This window comes from Rhododendron vialii, chromosome 1a, assembly GCF_030253575.1.
Source record: "Rhododendron vialii isolate Sample 1 chromosome 1a, ASM3025357v1".
Taxonomy (NCBI): Eukaryota; Viridiplantae; Streptophyta; class Magnoliopsida; order Ericales; family Ericaceae; genus Rhododendron; species Rhododendron vialii.
Genome location: NC_080557.1, coordinates 35584627 through 35603554, shown reverse-complemented (window position 1 = coordinate 35603554; position 18928 = coordinate 35584627). Strand labels below are relative to the sequence as shown.

At 38.0% G+C, this 18928-nt stretch overlaps 1 protein-coding gene and 1 non-coding gene across 2 annotated transcripts; one reads left to right on the top strand and one right to left on the bottom strand.

Annotated features, from left to right (window-relative positions):
• Nucleotides 1-513: 513 nt before the first annotated feature.
• LOC131308976 (small nucleolar RNA R71) lies at nucleotides 514-620 on the top strand. Its single transcript, XR_009194654.1, has one exon. It is a non-coding gene; the product is annotated as a small nucleolar RNA R71 (small nucleolar RNA).
• Nucleotides 621-5441: 4821 nt separating this feature from the next.
• LOC131322393 (uncharacterized) lies at nucleotides 5442-10373 on the bottom strand. The gene is made up of 4 exons (XM_058353706.1): nucleotides 9676-10373; nucleotides 6391-6486; nucleotides 5987-6054; nucleotides 5442-5820 (listed from the first exon to the last, which is right to left on the bottom strand). Exons 1-4 carry the CDS (start codon nucleotides 10321-10323, stop codon nucleotides 5700-5702), a joined length of 933 nt encoding a protein of 310 aa, XP_058209689.1. The 5' UTR covers nucleotides 10324-10373; the 3' UTR covers nucleotides 5442-5699.
• Between the last annotated feature and the right edge of the window lie 8555 nt (nucleotides 10374-18928).

Below are 18928 nucleotides of genomic sequence, written 5' to 3'. Positions count from 1 at the left end.
TCGCTCCACCAGAAATTTGGGTGCATCTTCCACGCTGCATTATAAGTTTGGGAATAAAGGTTAAGTCGTTGATTAATGGCATTGACTTCCAGTTGCCCGGTTCTTTAAAGAATATCCTTAATGGCAAGGAGCATTTGGCAACCTCCCGTAGCATGACCTGCAATTTCACACAAAACAAAAATTTCCTCCGCCTTGGCCACAGAGGCCACACCGGCAACTTTATGGAGTTGCAGAGTTTCAATTTGACGAGAGAGCTGAGAGACCTTATGTGCTAGGACACTTTGCTCACTCAACTAAAATTTTCCAGAACTGCTCGGAACCGGATTAACCACGTTCTTATCAGAGGGGTCCGAGCAATCCCAGTTTTGAGTTTTTTCATCTAATTCCTCAAAATAGTCCCACGCCGCATTAGGGGTTTTAGCCATGACTCCACCTACACACATGCTATCCATAAGTAGTTGAGTGTTTGGGGTGCATCCCTTCAACAAACACTCGAACATTTGAAAAACTGCGAAGCCATGATGTGGGATGGAGTTTAGCAAATCCTTATACCTCTCCCAATAATTGTAAAATGATTCCCCCTCTTTTTGTTTAAACATTTGAATCTGATTCATGAGTTCCTTTGTGAGATGTGGGGGGTAAAAATTTCATGTAAAAAGCCTTTTATAAATCCGCCCAATTTGCCAAGGATTGGGGCCTCATGTTATTCAACCAAATCTTGGCTTTGTCTTTCGCAGAAAATGGGAAGAGTTTTAGCTTTGCGGACTCAAGCTGAGCGGGCATGGACACTATTGTGGATACCAACTCCTCGAATGCCCGCATATTAGTATATGGGCATTCTTTGTCCTTTCCATAAAACGATGGCATCATGTTAATGTGATGCATTTTCACGGTGAAAGTATTCGCCTCGGTTGTGGCCGGAAGGACTATAATGGGGCGCGGAGTAGTACGAGCCGGATTCATATAGTCACTCATAGTCCTTTCAGGCACAACCAGCGGGATATCTTCACCATTGTTTTCATCCATTCTTTCTCGATGAGGGGTTTTTACAGAAAAATGAGTTTTTACAGGTTGTGGTGTCCTAGCTTGAACCCGATGAGGAGTTTTGGGTCAAGGAGGAGAAAATGATCTGTGAAGCCTTTTAGAAATTGGACTTCGAAAGACACCACGATGACCACGCATACACTTAAAACCCATTCTCAAGAAACAATGGATAACAAGAATAAAGTAAACAGACAAGAGGGGCTATGCCGCCACCTCCTAACAACAGCTTCGGGGGGCTATGCCGCCGCCTCAATAAGTAAAGACAATAAAGAAAAAGGTAATTAATACTTACTCTAGCTTCATTACACCTTAAGTTAGAGAGAAGCTCAGGTTAGAGGTATCCACTAGATTAAGTACAAATCACGCAAAATAAAATAAAACGAGATACTTACAATGATTTGGCGAACCTCCAAAATAAGCTATAAAAGAAAGTGCTCTCCGGCAACGGCGCCAAAAATGCTTGCGACCTTAATGCATTTTAATAAGAGCACCCTAGGCTTAGGGCTAGGTCGGTTAAAAGCATAATACCCGGAAGTCTGGGGTCGAATCCACAGGGAGCGCAACCATAACTCAATTGAAAGTTTGCTTGCGTAGAGATTTTAGCATTAGGACTGCTAACCAAATTCGGCGTTGCGACAGCCAACTGAGAATTTTAGGTGAATGGCTATTTATCCTAATTATGGCTTTTTGACTGGAGAGTAAACTAAAGGCTAGGTTAGGGGTAACTAACACCCATAACTCAAAAGTAAACTTGTTCCTCCTCTTTTAAACTAAAGTGTTTAAGCATGACTAGGGTTTTTGAGACATTTTGACAAACCCTCGGAAGGACATAGCTCCAAGTGTCATACGTGACAAGTAGCATAACCATTGCCTACATATGATCAAAGAGATTAACACCACCAAATTTTGATACATAAAAATACCCCAAGCACAAGCTTAAACTTGAAAAATGAAGATTGAAGAGAGAAGAACAAGTTACCCTTGGTCACGGGATGTTAATCATCCCACAACCTAACCTTGCTACACTACTCACGCATATTGAAAGGAGATACGAAATGAGCAAGGGTAAACATAAGGCAAATACTAAACATTGATTAAACTTGAAATAAACACAAGATCCTTAAAGAGGAGTGAATTCCTTACAACTTTAATGAAGTCGAAAAGCTTCGAATCTAAACGGATCGTACCTAAAATCCTTGCTCAAGACATGAATGAGGAGAGATGTGAGAGCTCCATTAATGGAGGTATAGAGAGAAAGTGCAATAGTGTAGACACGCCAATCTGGGCTTCCAGATTAGTTTACTTACGGTATTTGATTCCCCAATGATGAAACAGATCAAGAACACCCCGGGAATATCGAGTGTTTGAGCTTTGAGTGTTTGTAAAACCTTTGAACCTAATCTAGCCGAAGCCATTTCAAAAGCCAAAAACCCTACTGGCACGTGTTGGTTGAGAGCCTGCGTGCACAGATCAACTTGACAAGTGTTGGTCAATGGTCAAAGCTTGATCGTTGACCAACGCATGAGTAGGTGGTACACGCGTGCGCTGCTCCCAAACCCGCGCGCGCAGGTCAAGCTGCCAGGTGTGGTCAATAGTCAAAGCTTCATCGTTGACCCACGTGTGCGCCAGGGCACAACACGCGTGTGCCGATTAAGCCTGTCCCCATCACCTTTATGGTTTGGTAAGCTTAACCACCAAGCAACCTTAGCCAGCCTCGTGGATTGGCTGAGCTTCTCTCTTTGTACCATATCTACCTTCCTCTCTCCATATATATACCCCCATGGTTCTTCATTATCAAGGGTTCCAAAATAAAGAGATTCAAAGGGTTTCAAGTCTTTTAAAAAGGTTACAAATTTTCACACATCTAGGGTTAGAAAAATCCAAGGCTTCCAAAAACATAGCTTGTTCTTCCTCCTTCATCACACAAGCATTCAACCATTCAAACAACCTCACACTCAAAGCTCAAGCACATTTCAAACTCATTCTAGGTATAGCATACCTAGTGTTTACTGTTCTGATCCCTGAGGGGGGCTGGCAGGGTCAGGCTGGTAATCAATACCATGTCCTGGCCCTAAAGCTGACAATGTTTCAAAAACCGTCATGGTAGGAACCAGCGTGCGCAGGTCGTCTATACGCGTGCGCCACTATATGGCTGTGCGCGCAGGTCTGCGTGGGGTTTGGTGTACTATTATTTATGTTTTACTTTGTATATGGATCACTGTTGAGCATGCTAAAAAAACTAGTTTACTGCTTTCCTTAGTTAAAATTGTTAGGTTTAGTTCAATATTCATACTTGCTGTTATGGAGTACCTCTGGGATCTTTCTGGACATGTACTATGTAAACCAAACACTGGTTAAAAAGTTTAGATACGCACGCGCCGGGGCGACATACGCACGCGCCAGTTTGTCTCTAACCAGTGTGTGGCCTTGCATGGGTAACTTGGTCTTAGGCCACTATTTGTCCCCACACTATTTATGGGATATTTTGTTAATTTGTAGGACTTTTCAGCCTTTAAACTACTTAGAACTGCTTATTAACTGCTTGGTTTTTCCTGGGTGTGCACTGGTCCTTCGAGAGCCTAGAAGGGTAAAAACAGAAACTGTGAGTAGAGCAAACACGCGCGCGCATGTGTGAGATTTACGCGTGCAGGTTTGAATCACATGCAGTGATCCGCGTGAACTGGATCAGTGCTTGTAGATTCTTTCTTCTGCATGTCAATTCAATACAATCTGTCGGGTTTGCTCTGTTAAACAGAACCTGCCCTTTACCCTGTTTACTGCTTTCGCATCTATACTATTCTATTGCATCCTGCAAAATGTTACAGCTTTAATCCCAATTAAACTGTTCCCCTGCCCCAAATGGCTAAAGTATTGATTAATCAAACACAATCGCAAATATTTTCGCAAATGCCTAAGTAGAGACCGATCTCCGGATTGGGCGAGAGGGGTGCCTTAAAACCCTTCCTCTCTCTTAACCTAGCTCCCGAACCCAGATATGGTTATGACAGACTGGTTCCTTCACTTTTTCAAATCAAACAGCGCGGCAGGTGCTTCAAAATACGATTTATTGGGTGTCAAACCTTCAAACCCGAATGGCGACTCTGTATTCTGAGCGCTTGCCATCCGCGCTCGTGCTCCCTCGATAATGGGTCCTGCTTTGGGAAAAAACGGAATCCTTCCTAAGGGCATGCTGCCCACAAAGAGTAAAAGATAACCTACTCAAATCAAGTCTAGGGGTATTTATAGCCCCTTAAAAACGAGTTACAAAGGTCCTAAATGTCCCTAGAAAGTTACAAAAGTCGGACACAAAAAGCATATTTTTTTTTAGGTTGTACCAGTACCGTGAAATCCTAGTACCGGTACAGGTCTTGTTTCTCAACAGTTTTGGATCGGGTCTGTCCGAGGTGTACAGGTACAGCAATTCTCAGTACCGGTACACCTCTGGTAGATTGCTTCCAAATTGTTTTCTTCCTTCCAACGGCCCCTTTGACGTCCCGAGTACTCCTCGGCACTTCTTTAAACGCTCCTTGGGACTTGGTGGCGGGATGCCATGTGGCCTTGGACACTTGGATACTTCCGGGAGTCATCTTTGACATTCAAAATGCCTTATTTTCTCCCTTTTCACCTGAAACTCATAAAAACACAACCTCCGTGCAATATCATCTAAATAAAGAAGTTACGCACGTGAGAGTGACAAAATGAGGATCGAAAAGCCCATTTATTTACACTATCGAGGGCTTATCAGGTAGGCAAGCAATGTAGTCTTTGGGTGAGCTCGCCTCTACACGTGGCATGAAAGCCATGGAGTTAGGGTGTCACCTTAGTAGTTAGTGGATGGAGGGTCCTCCATGGCCTCTTAGGGGTGGAGGTCCTCCATATACCCACAAGATCCGAATTCGAAATAGCTCAAATTTGATCCGAATTTGAAAGATGCTTTCATGCACGCTTGCGCTTAGGCTTCCACACTCGCATCCGTCTGCGCATTATGTGATTTAGTGTAGAACTGTTAAGAAAATATAGTCCCACATTGTTTAGGAATGGAATGAGTGATCACTATGCATTATGTAATTTAATATAATGTTAGGAGCTCTCCACTCATTGTCAATTAATTTTAGAAGGATACAAAGTTTTTACATGATATCGCTTACACATTGTATATGTTTATGAAGTTCATTTGCCTAAATACTGCTATGATAATAAACCATTAAAGACCTGCTGGAGTAATATATTTTTGAAAAGAATGACTACCCAGTGAGACTCCCACTGATGCAGGGTTGAAAAATGACTGCAGGTTTACCCCTTTAAGCTCAAAGGGTTTCCGCGACTTGAACCTGTGAACACCGAGTCATGTTGGGAAAAATCTTACATTGCACTCGGGCTGTCTTTCTACTCCAATATTGAAGAAGTAAGAAAAATAAATTTCATTCACCTCAAGATTACATTGGTTTAGAACTTCTTCCGATATACCAGAGCTTAAACATCAAGTAGTAGAGCCCAGATAGATGGACAAGGAGGGTGAACAAAACGACGACTCCGTATACAAAAGCGAAACTGATTTATGCAGAGCATTGCAACCATGGTTTGTACATCACTTCTTAAACTCAATCGATTCTTCCAATATTTTCTCGTAAAAGTAATTAACAACATGAACACGATCACAAGGAGGACCCAAGCAAGAAGTTGTAGACAATGCTGTTGAATTTCCCAGGGTTTTCGATTTGGGGCACATGCGCCGTGTTCTTTATCACTTCCAGTCTGGCCTTCTCCCCTAGAAGCCTGCAGTCAATAATAAACCCAAATTATACATCTCAAATGGAGTATATATCTAAATAGAACATCCCTGCATTTTACCAAAAATGCTACTAGAAAAGCCACGAACAAAGAACTCAGCAGAAAATATTAAGGATTCATGAGAGTTGTTATCAAGGATTTGGTTACATACTCCTTTAGTTCAGTAGCTTTCTCCAATAGAAATATCTGGTCATGGTCTCCCCACACAATCAACACCTCCTACAAATTAAGGCCAACAACAACATAATATCAAAGGGTTTATCCAAAAAAAAACATAATATCACAAAGAGAAACTTATTCACGGTGGCTCCGTGAACACTCAGCTGTTCATTCGCCCAATCAATGGCTGAGATTCATTTTCAATTTTGACCGGTTACAAATAATTGTTACCGGTACACAATTGATTTTCAATCCGGACCGTCAAGAAACACTTTGGACTTGCGTGATTGGCCTCCGTAAAGACTTCTTTACGGAGGAATGGTCCGGAAATAAGATTTTCTGAATATCGAAACACTAGTTCTAATTTGCATAAACATGTTGCCCAATCAAGTGTACCTGATGAAGAGGGGATAATATTACTGTGTCGTCCTTTCCAAGGGTCAATCCCTTGAGGAGTTCCATCTTCTCCTTCCTGTTTTTCGAGTACAGTTTCTGCATATATAGCGCAACCATGAAATTAAAAGCAATTAACACTGATTCGTGTAGTTATGGGAGCTCTTATCACTGTTACTTTAATCAGGCGTTCGAAAAATGAACAAGTGGGATATATATGTATGGACTATGGAGTTAGCTTAGCTGGTGCTTTTCGCGTTTTCAGTTCAACTTCTTTTTCAACTTATAGAGCAAAAAACAGGATAGAGACGGGGCCGAAGTTTTGTTGGGGCAAGCAAGCCTCAACTTTTGCATACTTTCCGGAACAAATAAACGAACAGAGTAATTGGCGTTGTTTGTTCAGGTTTTCTGATGCTCAGCTATAGTTTACTGTTTGCTTATATATCGCCTAATGTGATTTGGATACTATGAGAACTTCCTGGGCTCCGTTCAGTTGTCGAGAAAGTTGTGTGAAAAATTGGTTCCCAGAAAAAGTGAAGTGAGGTGAAGTAAAAGAAAAAGAAAATTATTTTCCTGTGAGTGTTCATTTGACAAAAAAATTTTGCAAGAATAATTAAGGTTTAGTTGTTCATTTGTCAGGAAAAAAAAAACTTTCAGAAAAATTTTGTGAGTGTTCATTCATTTTCCTTTCCCAGCGACGCAAAATCCTGTGTTTTTTGCAGGATCACTTTTGCAGAAAAGTAATTCCTGCAGAAAAACTTAAAAACATGTTTCCTACTACTTTCCTGCCAACTGAACACTACAAAAATCATGGGAAAGTTGATTTTCCCATCATTTCCTGTACTTTCCTGGCAACTGAACGGGGCTTTGGAGTTCAAATTTTGTGCTCCTACAGCACCCTTTCCCACACCAACGTATGGTGATTGGTGGACAACGCCCCGAAGCATTTGTCTTGGAACACTGATTAACATTTTGCAGCATAGGCGATCGGTATTGCATTTTTTGCTTCGGTATGAGCACCTTAAAAATTTCAAAAAAAAATTATGATATGACTCATTTCGTGTGGGTATTGAAAAAAGAGTGGTTGTGAACAGACTTCCCCCTCAAATGTCATCGAAGTTTTCCAAAAATACCTCCTTCCTCCGGCAGGTTGAGATAATTCATATTACACCATAGTCTACTTAGGGCTGGTTGCTATAGCAGGTGGGTCTACTTAGGCAGGTTGCTATAGCAGGTCGCCTCATCCTCCGTCCTTTATGCTCACCACAACAAACTAGGTTGAGATAATTCATAACAAACATACGGCTGAGATATTATCTTTTTCACCAAAAACTGATAATCGTCCAAAAAAAAAAACCCATAAATCGCAAGCATTGTCTAAGACTCTAAGGGATAAACAAAATACATTGATATCTCCTTTAAAAAAAACTTGAATTGTAGTCTAACGTAAATATGACGTATCAAGTAAGTTTTTTTTTTTTGCCGAATCACATTGCAAGTATTTGTGTCACCAATTGTATATGTAGTTGATGGTTTATACCAATAACACCTTGCATCTTACACTTAACTTTATATTGTTTATTGCCGCAGCCATATTATATCAAATCAATTTGAATTTTTGCAATCACTAGAGTGATTTTATCTTTTTGATTAAATCTTATTCAATTTAAAAGAATGCTGAATATTGGAAATTCGCTTTGAGCCCCAAAAATCTTAGGGCCGGACTTATATAATAACAGGTTGGTTGGGTTTCCTGCTTTTCCCCTATTAGATCAGCTACCCGCCCACAAAAATTGATTTTCACAAATATTGCAAACCGGGGTAACCACTAGGGCCGTTGAAGCCAACCGAAACCTATTGGATCGGGTAACTTCGGTTCGGTTTTTTCAGGTTAGGTCTTGAAAGTCTTTTGATCGAGTTATATCTCAAATGTTTTTTTTTTCACAATTAATGGTTCAAATTTATGAAAGACTATTCCTATAAGAGTCCCTTTGACTCCCTTCCAATAAATCTGAATAATTTAAACGAATTGAAAGCTCACACGTTGCAATCCAGTTAAAACACCAGACTGCAAGCCAAGATAAGGGATGGTTGCTCACCCTCGTCAGACTTGAGAACAAGGGCGATAAACGAGCCGAGTTAGGGTCTTTTTGTACGACAAACCTTTTAAGGATTTTTTGGAGTGGTCTTTTTGGTTTTTCTTACAAGATTTGATTCATATTTTAAAATTCAATTTTTTATCCCAAGCGAGAAGTCGGAAAAATATAAAAATAGAGATCAAAGTTGAAAAAAAATTATATAATACGATGAAAAAGACCCTAATTTAAGACTTTTTGACTTTTTGCTCTTTCCTGTCACCTTATATGAACTTTTAACTTCTTATTTATATTTCAATACTTTTTCGATTCCTCTCATTGACACAAAGAATGTGCTATTGTGATGTAAAAAATTTGCCCTAATCTCGTGCGAATTGAGAGAAAATAACCAAAAAACTATGCGTTAAAGACCCAAAGAAATTTCACCAAATATATAGATCATTATTAGTAAACTTGATTTGAAAACTTAATGAGCTTCAATACATGTTCAATTTTAGATTGTTTATGAGATAAGTGGATCTCAAACGAGTTTTAATCAAGCTGCACACGAGTCCACCTCAAGTAACTTAAATTTTTTATACATTTTAAGTCGAACGGGCGGAGTAGTAGGTCATTTGAACATGACTTGAAATCATAACGACCTTCAAAAAAATCCAAGCTTGATTTGTATATGTAATAAACCAATCATTAACAATCTTTTAACAACCAAACACGAGTTTGAACTCGAGTAGTTTGGCTAGCAGAAAAAACTTTAGGCTTAGTTTCTCAAAAGTTTTAAAGTACTAAATGAACTTTTTTCATCACTAAAGAAAATAAAAAAGAAAAAAAATTTCACACTCCTCTTTTAATCATTCATACTCTTCTTCTTCTTCTTTTTTTTATCCACATGAATTTAAAACATTGTCTTTGAACAATGTAAGAAAAAGTATATTGAATGAAGGGTGAGATGATAAACGCCGAGCAAAAAAAAAGGGTGAGATGATAAATTCAAGTAAATAAAGACAAAAAAAGAAATGACAAGTTATAAAAGGGGAGTGTGAAAATTCATTCCTCAGAAAAAAAAAAAAAAAAAAAAAAAGGTCTCTTTAATATTTTTACCACTTTTTGAGAAACTATCCCTTAATTAATTCCATGAATGAAAGAAAAACTTACCGCGGATAAAAAAAAAAAAAAAGAAAAAGGAAAAACTTACCCGAATGACGTCGTTTAACAAGAAATCTGGCACGGAGACGCGACGCTTGGTAAAAGCAAGACCAAGCAAAACCCTCAACTGCGCCGCCGTCCCCGGCAGCAAAACCTCCTCAACTTTCTCCACCCTCGCCCTGTCCCTCACCAGCTCCACGTTATCCCTGTACCTTAGGTTCACCCCGGAGCTCGCGATCACCACCTTCTCCACCCTCTCCGGCCACATCGCCGCCATGCTGTATGCCACGAACCCCCCGTAGCTCGTCCCCATCACCGAGTACCTCTTCACGCCCAGCCTCTCCATCAGCTTCCCCACCGAGACCGCCTGGAAGACCTCCGACCGCTCGGCCGACTTGGTGGTGGAGTCGCCGAAGAAGACGAGGCTGGGCACGTACACGGAGAACTCGCGGGCGAAGAAGGACACCTGCTGGCGCCATTGCCAGACGGCGTCGGGGCCGAACCCGTGGATGAGGACGAGAGAGGGTTTGCTGGGGTTGGCAGTGGCGTCTGGTGGCGGTTTCGGGCCCCAGAAGTGGAGGGTGGTTTCGTGGTCGATGTCGATGGTTTGTGAGGAGAGGCCGGCGGCGGAGAGGGAGCGGCGGAGATAGGTTCCGTACAGGGAGACGATGCTGAGAAAGGAGAAGATGGGTGCCATTTTCTTGGAGTTGTGTTTTATGGGTTTGGACAAGAGAGTGAGGAATCTGTTGTGTTAATAAGGCACCGGTTTGGTTTTTTTTTGGGCTGTGTTGAGCGTGGGCCGTGGCAGAGGATCTTTTTTCTTCTTTTTTTTTTTTTTTTGTTGGGGTGCGTTTGGAACGCATAAATGTTTTCTTTCTTATTCTTCCAGTTTTTTTTTACCACCACACACATGTTTAATAGGAGTAATATACTACGGCCTTGTTCCTCCAAGGGCGTATTCCACTAATTAACTAAAATAAATACTGTATTTATTTTTTAAATTAAATGTGATGTATTGCGAAGAGCATGATCTAAAAGATAAGAATCTTAGCGGAACAGGACCTAAGAGCTTTTTGTGGTTTTTCGCACTTTCTGAGTTTTGTCCTTATTAAAAAATTGTATTCGTTAGTTTTGCACCTGACTTTTATAGACTATTGATTCGTCTCAACAAGAGAATTCAGAGTATTACTTTTATCCTAATATTTTTGGAAATATCCAAAATAAAGTACGTTTATGGACTATTTCTTTATTTGTAAATTACATATTTGATACATATTGGTAATAATTTTAACCTAGCACTAAATATATAATCTTTTTGGATATCGGTCCATGATCTTATTCGCTCGAACAAAAAATCCCTATTCTTTTACACAAAACAAGAAAATTCATTTTCTTTTTTGTGTGTTTTCATTTCATCCCCATGAGTTCAGATGGAAAACGATACAAATATGGTAAACGCGCGTGAATAAATTTGCACAAAAAAATCCACAAGAACAAATTAAAGTTCTCAATAAAATTAACCCTTTTTTTTTGCCATTTTCATTATTTCTCTTATGAGACGAACCGTAAAAATAAAAATTTGATCAAAACATGTTTAAAAATATCAGAAGGAAAGAATAAAACTCAACTTGCATTCCAAGTACACCTTTAATGCATGATGTGCAGCTACAGCTGGTTAGCCAAACAATGACTATGGCTCGCAAAAAATACTGATGACCCCCGCATTCAAAAAACAAAAAAAGGAGTAGCAAACAATAATTAAATGCGAGTAAGGCCTAGTTTTCCAAAAGTATTAAAAGTACTAAATGAGCTTTTTTGTCATCACTAAAGTGGCTTTTTTCCTTCACAAAATAAAAGGAGGAAAAAAATAGCCCATTTAGCACTTTTGGGAAACTACCCCTAAGAGCATCTCCAATCCATACAAAATAGAGGATGGATGTAACACATTGAGGGGAGATTTTGTAATTTATTCCACTTTTTCTTCACTTTTTGTACTTTTTTGGGAGAATTTTTGAGGGACCCACCGTCCTTTTTAGAGTTTGGAGGAAATTTGTACTCCAAATTTACTTTTGGTCCTCCATTTTTAGAGGACCAAATTTACTTTTGGAGGACCAAACTCTAAAAAGGACGATGGGTCCCTCAAAGATTCTCCCAAAAAGTAGAAAAAGTGAAGAAAAAGTGGAATAAATTACAAAATCTCCCCTCAATGTGTTACATCCATCCTCTATTTTGTATGGATTAGAGATGCTCTAAGTCAATATTTTTTACCAGACGAGAGAATGTTTAGTACTTAGTTAGGTTAGATTACTGAAAGAGGGTATTGACCTTTGATCCATCAACTCGAGCCCAAAATCTTATAGCACCTACGTATTGGCACGGTATCAACAGAGGCCTTGGTCTGTGAGTAAGTCAATCATATGGCAAGAATTGCGGAGGGGGAATTGTTGTTGGGGTCCACCCATAATGGTGGGGTTATTTTGTGTAACATCTTTAGTGTTGGGTGTTGAGCGTATTTACCCTTGGAGTCCCTTATATATAGTTGTAAACCCTATTAGGGTTAATGTGTGACATAATGTGAGGGAGATGATGAGGCGAGCGTGAGGGGGCGGTCTATGGCCTCCCGAAGAGGAACCGGCGTGTAGTTCCCGGAAAGTTTTTTCATCTTTATTGTATATTGTGTGAATATATTATCAAATGGAGTTTTTCTCTGAAATCATTGCGTGGTTTGTGTGCATGGTGTCCCTCACAGTCCTAACAATTGTAACTAGTCTCATTTTACCACCTTAAAGTTGCCCAATTTGTTTGTGTTTTCATGGTGAATATATTATACCATTTGTGGTGAATGTTATGATGGATACACCATAGAATAAGTGATTTTAATTTAAAAATCTTATAGTACCATTTTAGGAATATTATATAGTCAAAATGTTGTGACTTCATTTTGATAAATATTATGTCAATCTTGTAGTATTAGTTTTGTTACGCAATTCTTGATTGCACCTTTTTACAATTAACGTAACGCATTCTTGTAGTGAGAGCGAATTAAATACAATATATTCCCCGGACAAGGCGAGGTACCTCAGCATTCTCCCACGCCACGCCACGCCACGCCTATCAAAAAAAAAAGTGTTGAATAAGAAAGAAAAGAAAACACATTCTCCTTCCTGCCATGCCACGGCAGAGCATATATGCAATATTTATCTATTTTGTCAAGAGAGTAGGTGCAGTAAAATAAAGGGTTGGTGTGGTTAGGTTGGTTTCTCTTTGTGTGTGTGTACTGTTATGGTGATCTACTGCTCCCATTTTCTCTCCCACCAAAATCTCTCTTTTATTTCCCTCCACAAATTAATAGATCTCTCACATGCACCAGAAGCAACTCCTGCAGGGGGGACTTTAATGTGACCCAGAAGTTTACTTTGGACCTATACTCAAACGAATGGTAAGTTGGTATGACTTTCCAGAAAAATAGTTGTGGATTTTCTGCCCGTGACGTGATACTGTTGTTGGTAAGCTAATTATGTTGGCCGGCACATCAACTGCATGTTGTAGTCTTGTAGAGTGCAAAGTAATCGTTTATGTTGTTTTCAAGTGGACGGTGATCGATCTTTTATTGAATGATATATGCATTTGCATACTATCTGCATCATATTTTGTGTTTTGTTACTTAAAGTCATGTTATATTGACCTTAAAAAATAAGGTACTTTCAAGAATATTTTTTCAAACTTTTTGGCACCGTTCAAAAGTACTCGTTGAGATCTTTTAATCAATGGTGTTAAAAAAGGGGACGGGGGGGGGGGGGGGGGGGGGGGGGGGGAGAGGTTATTTAGTTTTGGAATTCCAAATGGTGTGGTCTCCTGTAGAAGACAAAATGAGACAGGAGAAGATATGATTTTGTGGAGGTTGGTAAATCATCCGGTGACAAAAGGTGGAGGAATGGCAAGAGGTAAAACAATTGCAAGTGGTGGAGGAATGGCAAGGGGTGCAACAATGGCAAGACTTGGAGGAATAGTAGATTAAGGGTCGGGGACGGGGGGAGGACAAGCAAATGGGAATGACCAGCAGGCCCGTCCCCGAGGAAAGGCATGCACCTCGAGTCCCCAATTTTTTTAATTTTTTTATAAGGTATCAGCAGTGACGGAGGGACCATGGGACGAGCGGGGGCACGTGCCCCCACTCAATTTTTTTTTTAAATTGAAGATTTTAAATTTTTTTTTATTTTTTTAATTGTATTTTATAAATTTACTTTTAATTTTTCTAAGGCATGTCGAATATCATTTCATTCTCAATTTTTTGTTTCATATATTTGAACATTGTCATTACACTAGCGAAATAAGATGTCTAATGAGAAAAATAGCCACCACTTACTATTTGAAACTCTCTAATGCATAATGTTCAAAATTCAAAAATGCCTAACCAATAGGTTATACGTTTTATACTTTAGCAATAGTATTAACAATGGGAGCGATATTGCTAAATATTTTGTATTGAATTACTTTCAGACTTGATTCGCTAAGACAATTCAAGCAATTCAATTGTTTTCATATTCTATGTAATTTATATATTAATAAATATGTTAGGTTTTTCAATTCTTAGCACAAACGTTTTCACGTTGCGTAGTACAAATGTTTTTGGTTGAAATGTGTTTAAAAGATGCCCCCACTTACATAAATTTCTAGCTACGCCACTGGGTATCAGTATAGGTACAAAAAATAAGTCCATTATGAATGGTTGTTTTTCAAATGTATGGATTGCATATAGAGCACTACTGACTATTTCCGTTACAGTTGCTTCCGGTGAGTGGAGCTTTTCAAAGTTGAAATTTATCAAAACTTATCTTGGCTTGTCCATGTCGATCACAAGAATAGATGAATTGATTAGCTATACCATCAAATGATAAGCAAATTGCGGCAAAGATCAATTATGCTAGCGTAATTACTACTTTAGCCGGTAAAAACGCAAAAAGAGTGATATTTAAGTGATATCGTAGATTCTTGTAATTAATGACCACCGCATTTTGGGAATGTAATCTACTTTATTATATGTTTTTTGGTTTTTTAAAATTCATAGATTAATCTACTTTTTGTATTTTTTTCCGGACCAATACTTAACGGGCCCCAACATTAAAGTTCGCGTTGGGCTCCCAAAATGTCAGGGACAACACCGATGACCAGGATTGTTGGGCCTGCAAACCAAGTAACAAAGCTTGTCCTTTTACATTTTGTGTGTTTGTGGGCTATCATTTGTAGGCTTGGAATGGACTGAGAAGAACGGGTGAAGGGGTCTTCTCAGCTACGAGTCAAACATAACAACTCCACCGCAAACAAATACGAGTAATAGGCCTATCCACTTCATTTTGTATATATCCATTCACTTTAGCTTCGGGATTTTGACTATTCTTCTTCAACTTCTTATATTCTCTTTAGCCAAATTGGTGGCAAAATCTTTCGCACTTCAACACCAGTTCTTGATTCTCCTTTAGCAAATTTTTCATTCTTGGCCAGATCATTATCCTCCGAGGGTGGATCAATCCAGATAGCTACAGTAAGCACATTCATTTGAGTTTTGTTAAAAAAATAAGAAAAGTTCATTTTGGTTTAAGACATCAAGTTTACCTGCGAAAAAAATAGCTAGGTCTTCGCTGTTCAAAAAAAAATATATTTAGGTTGCATGTTATTATCTAGAAATTTGCACATCCTTTGAATCTTCTTCTCGGGTTTGCTTCAGTGTTTGATGTTCAATGGTGCTGGCAATCTACAAAGGCATGTGGGATAGTCCATTATGCTATTGGAGTAATTATCAGTTAATAACTACGGAGTATATCATGAGTAGGCTCTGGTAGGACTTGAAATTTAGGGCAATTAGGGGATGATGATGGTGGCTCCGTTCCGTTAAGGTTCTTATTTTGAATGTATTTATTTATTGCTTTACGAGATCTGTCATTCTCTCATAATACATCACCTTTAGTTGAAAAAGTAAATACTTATTTTATTTTAGTTAGTAGAACACACCTGGAATTATGGAGGTCCAATTAATTCCCTTTGGAGTAAGGGAGAGAAGTTTTCATTCAAAAAGAGGGGCAATTTAGGCCCTATTTTCTTGAATTTAACTTAAATCTGAGAGATTTGTCTTTATTTGAATTTTTTTTGCATTTGTTAGTTTTACGCCAAACTTTTGTGGATTATTGATTTGTCTTGACAACATTTTTTTGCTAAAAAGTGGTTATTTCTCAAAATATTTGGGTAAAAGTAAAAAAAAAATACCTTTTCGATTCTTCTAGTTGAGACGAATTAATAATTTACAAAAGTTTGACGCAAAACTAACAAATACGAAAAAAAATTCATAAAAGGACAAAATTCTCAAATTTAAGTTAAGTTTAAATTAAGGTCAAATGAATGGAGCCTTAGCCTGACAAATGCTCTTTCAAACACTGAAGTGTAGAATCCCTCTGTAATTTAAACGGAAATGCAACGGAAGGGTATTTAAGTGATAGTGAATCATAGAAGAGGGATTGGGTGAGAAGGGGGTGTATGAACTCTTTGGAAATATCTTATTATAACCGTAAGAATATATAGTTACTTAAAATAACAGTCCTTATTCTATGAGAGATTCTTTATTTCGTTAAAATGCGGACCTCGCTTTTTCTGATTTAATTTTGATAATTTGAACCGTTCAATATGTTCAGAACGTGATTTTAAGGGTGTCTCGTGGGAAATCAGAAAAAAAAAGACCAGTAAGTTCTTCATCCGAGTAGTTTTTCATCAAACCATTTAATAAAAACTACTCAAATGAAGCACTTTCCAGTCACATTTCTTTTGCTAATCTCACGCAAAGACCCTTAAAATTAGATCATATTGAACGGTTCGGATCATTAAAATTTGATCGAAAAAAGGAAGGTTTGCATTTTAATAAAATGTGAGATCTCTCACTGGATCAGTAGTGCTTAAAATAAAATAAAGCTCTCTCATTAACTCTCTCCTACATGGAATTTTTTAATTTATTTATTCATTATTGTATACTTTTTAGACAATAATTTATTTCGCCAATAGTTAATTTCACTTGAAAAAAAAAAAACTAAGTTCAGTCATCAATAGCATAACAAATACCTCTTCAAACCCATCTTTTTTCTTCATTTCTTTGTTCTTTTATTGCGGTAAAATCTTCTAAATTTTTTTTTCGGAAAAATGGAGTAAATTCCAAGAGTCATACACGCCGATCCACTAATATATAGGACAACAAGGGAAAAAAAATTTCACTGATATTTTTTTGGGGGAATTACATTTCAGTAGAGAGAGGGGCAAAAAATGTCCAACTCATGGATCACTTTTTTGAAAATTCATCTAAATATGAAAAGGAGAAAAGTAATTCCCAATGCATGAAAATGACTATGTAAAAGGACTAATATACCAACACATATTTGAAATCCTAAAAATTAAGTTCTTACTTTGTGTTTTTTTTCCCTGACACCCCACCCCCGACCCCACAACCCCATTTCCACATTTAAAACCCCCCCTTCCAGTTTGCTTCTCTTTTTTTTCTCTTTATTTCCTTTTCTTTCTTTCCTGTATGAATTTTTTTTCTTTTTTTTCTCTTTATTTCTTTTTCTTTCTTTCCAGTTTGAATCTTTTTTTTTCTCTTTATTTCCTTTTCTCTCTTTCTATCCGACTGTTTTTTTCCCTTTTTTTGTCCTTTACAGATTAAAAAATATAGTTACAAAAATAAGTGTTTTAATTTTCAATCTGTTTGAACCGGTGTAAAGATATTATTTTTCTGATCATTTCATCTTAAATTATCGTAATAAAATTTTCGCTCTAACGTCTTTCTATGTGCACCCTAAGAAAACTCTAAAACTAAATAAAGAATCTTAGAGTGTTCGTTGAAAGGACTTAGAGCCAAAAATTTACTACGACCATTTAGGATGAAATGGTCAGAAAAATAATATCTTTGTACCGGTTCAAACGGATTGAAATTTGAAACATTTATTTTTTTACACCATTTATATATTAAAAATATAGTTAAAAATTATGTATTTCAATTTTTTAGTTAAAAAATATAGTTGAAACACAAAGTCCTCCTTTTACAGCCTCCAGAAATAACATTTTTGGCACACGAATCAACACTCCAAGCATGAGATGTAAGTATTGCCTCTAATAAATCCGACTATTTTTTTTTCCTATATACATATTAAAAAATATAGTTAAAAAATAAGTGTTTCAATTTTCAATCTATTTGAGCCGGTGCAAAGATGTTGTTTTTCTGATCATTTCATCTAAAATGGTCGTAATAAATTTTTGACTCAAACGTCTTTCAATGGACATCCTAAGAGAGCCCTGAAATTAAATAATAAGTCTTAGGATGTTTGTTGAAAGGTCTTATAGCAAAAAATTCATTATGACCATTTAGAATAAAATGATCAAAAAAAATACAATCTTGCCCCAGTTCAAGTGAATTGAAAATTGAAACACTTAATTTTTGAATTATATTTTTTTAATATAGATAGGGTGTATTTATAGAAATTAAATAAATTAAATAAAAGTAATTAAATAAATAAGGAAATTACTCTGTGTGTGTGTGTGTGTGTGTGTGTGTGTGTGGGGGGGGGGGGGGGGGGGGGGGGGGTTTGCCCCATGTATGAGCATAAATTGCCCTCTAAGTTGTCCCGTGTATGAGCCTAAGTTGCTCCGTGTATGAATCTAAATTGCCCCATGTATGAACCTAAGTTGTCCTCTAAGTTGCCCCGTATATGAGCCTAAGTTACCTTTTAAGTTGCCCCGTGTATGAATCTAAATTGTCTCATGTATGAATCTAAGTTGCCCCGTGTATGAGCCTAAGTTGCCCTCTAAGTTGTCCCGTGTATGAGCCTAAGTTGCCCCGTGTATGAATCTAAATTGCCCCATGTATGAACCTAAGTTGTCCTCTAAGTTGCCCCGTGTATGAGCCTAAGTTACCTTCTAAGTTGCCCCGTGTATGAATCTAAATTGTCTCATGTATGAATCTAAGTTGCCCCGTGTATGAGTCTAAGTTGCCCCGTGTATGAGCCTAAGTTACTCTCTAAGTTGCCCCGTGTATGAATCTAAATTGTCCAATGTATGAACCTAAGTTGCCCTCTAAGTTGCCCCGTGTATAAACCTAAGTTGCCCTATAAGTTGCACCGCGTATGAATCTAAATTGCTCTGTGAATGAACCTAAGTTGCCCCTGATTCATGACAGAAGGAGGGATATTTTTGTCTTCAATTCCATGTCTTGGGAATTATTGTTTTCCTTTCCATGACTGAACAATTCCAAAAACATGGTCCATGAGTTG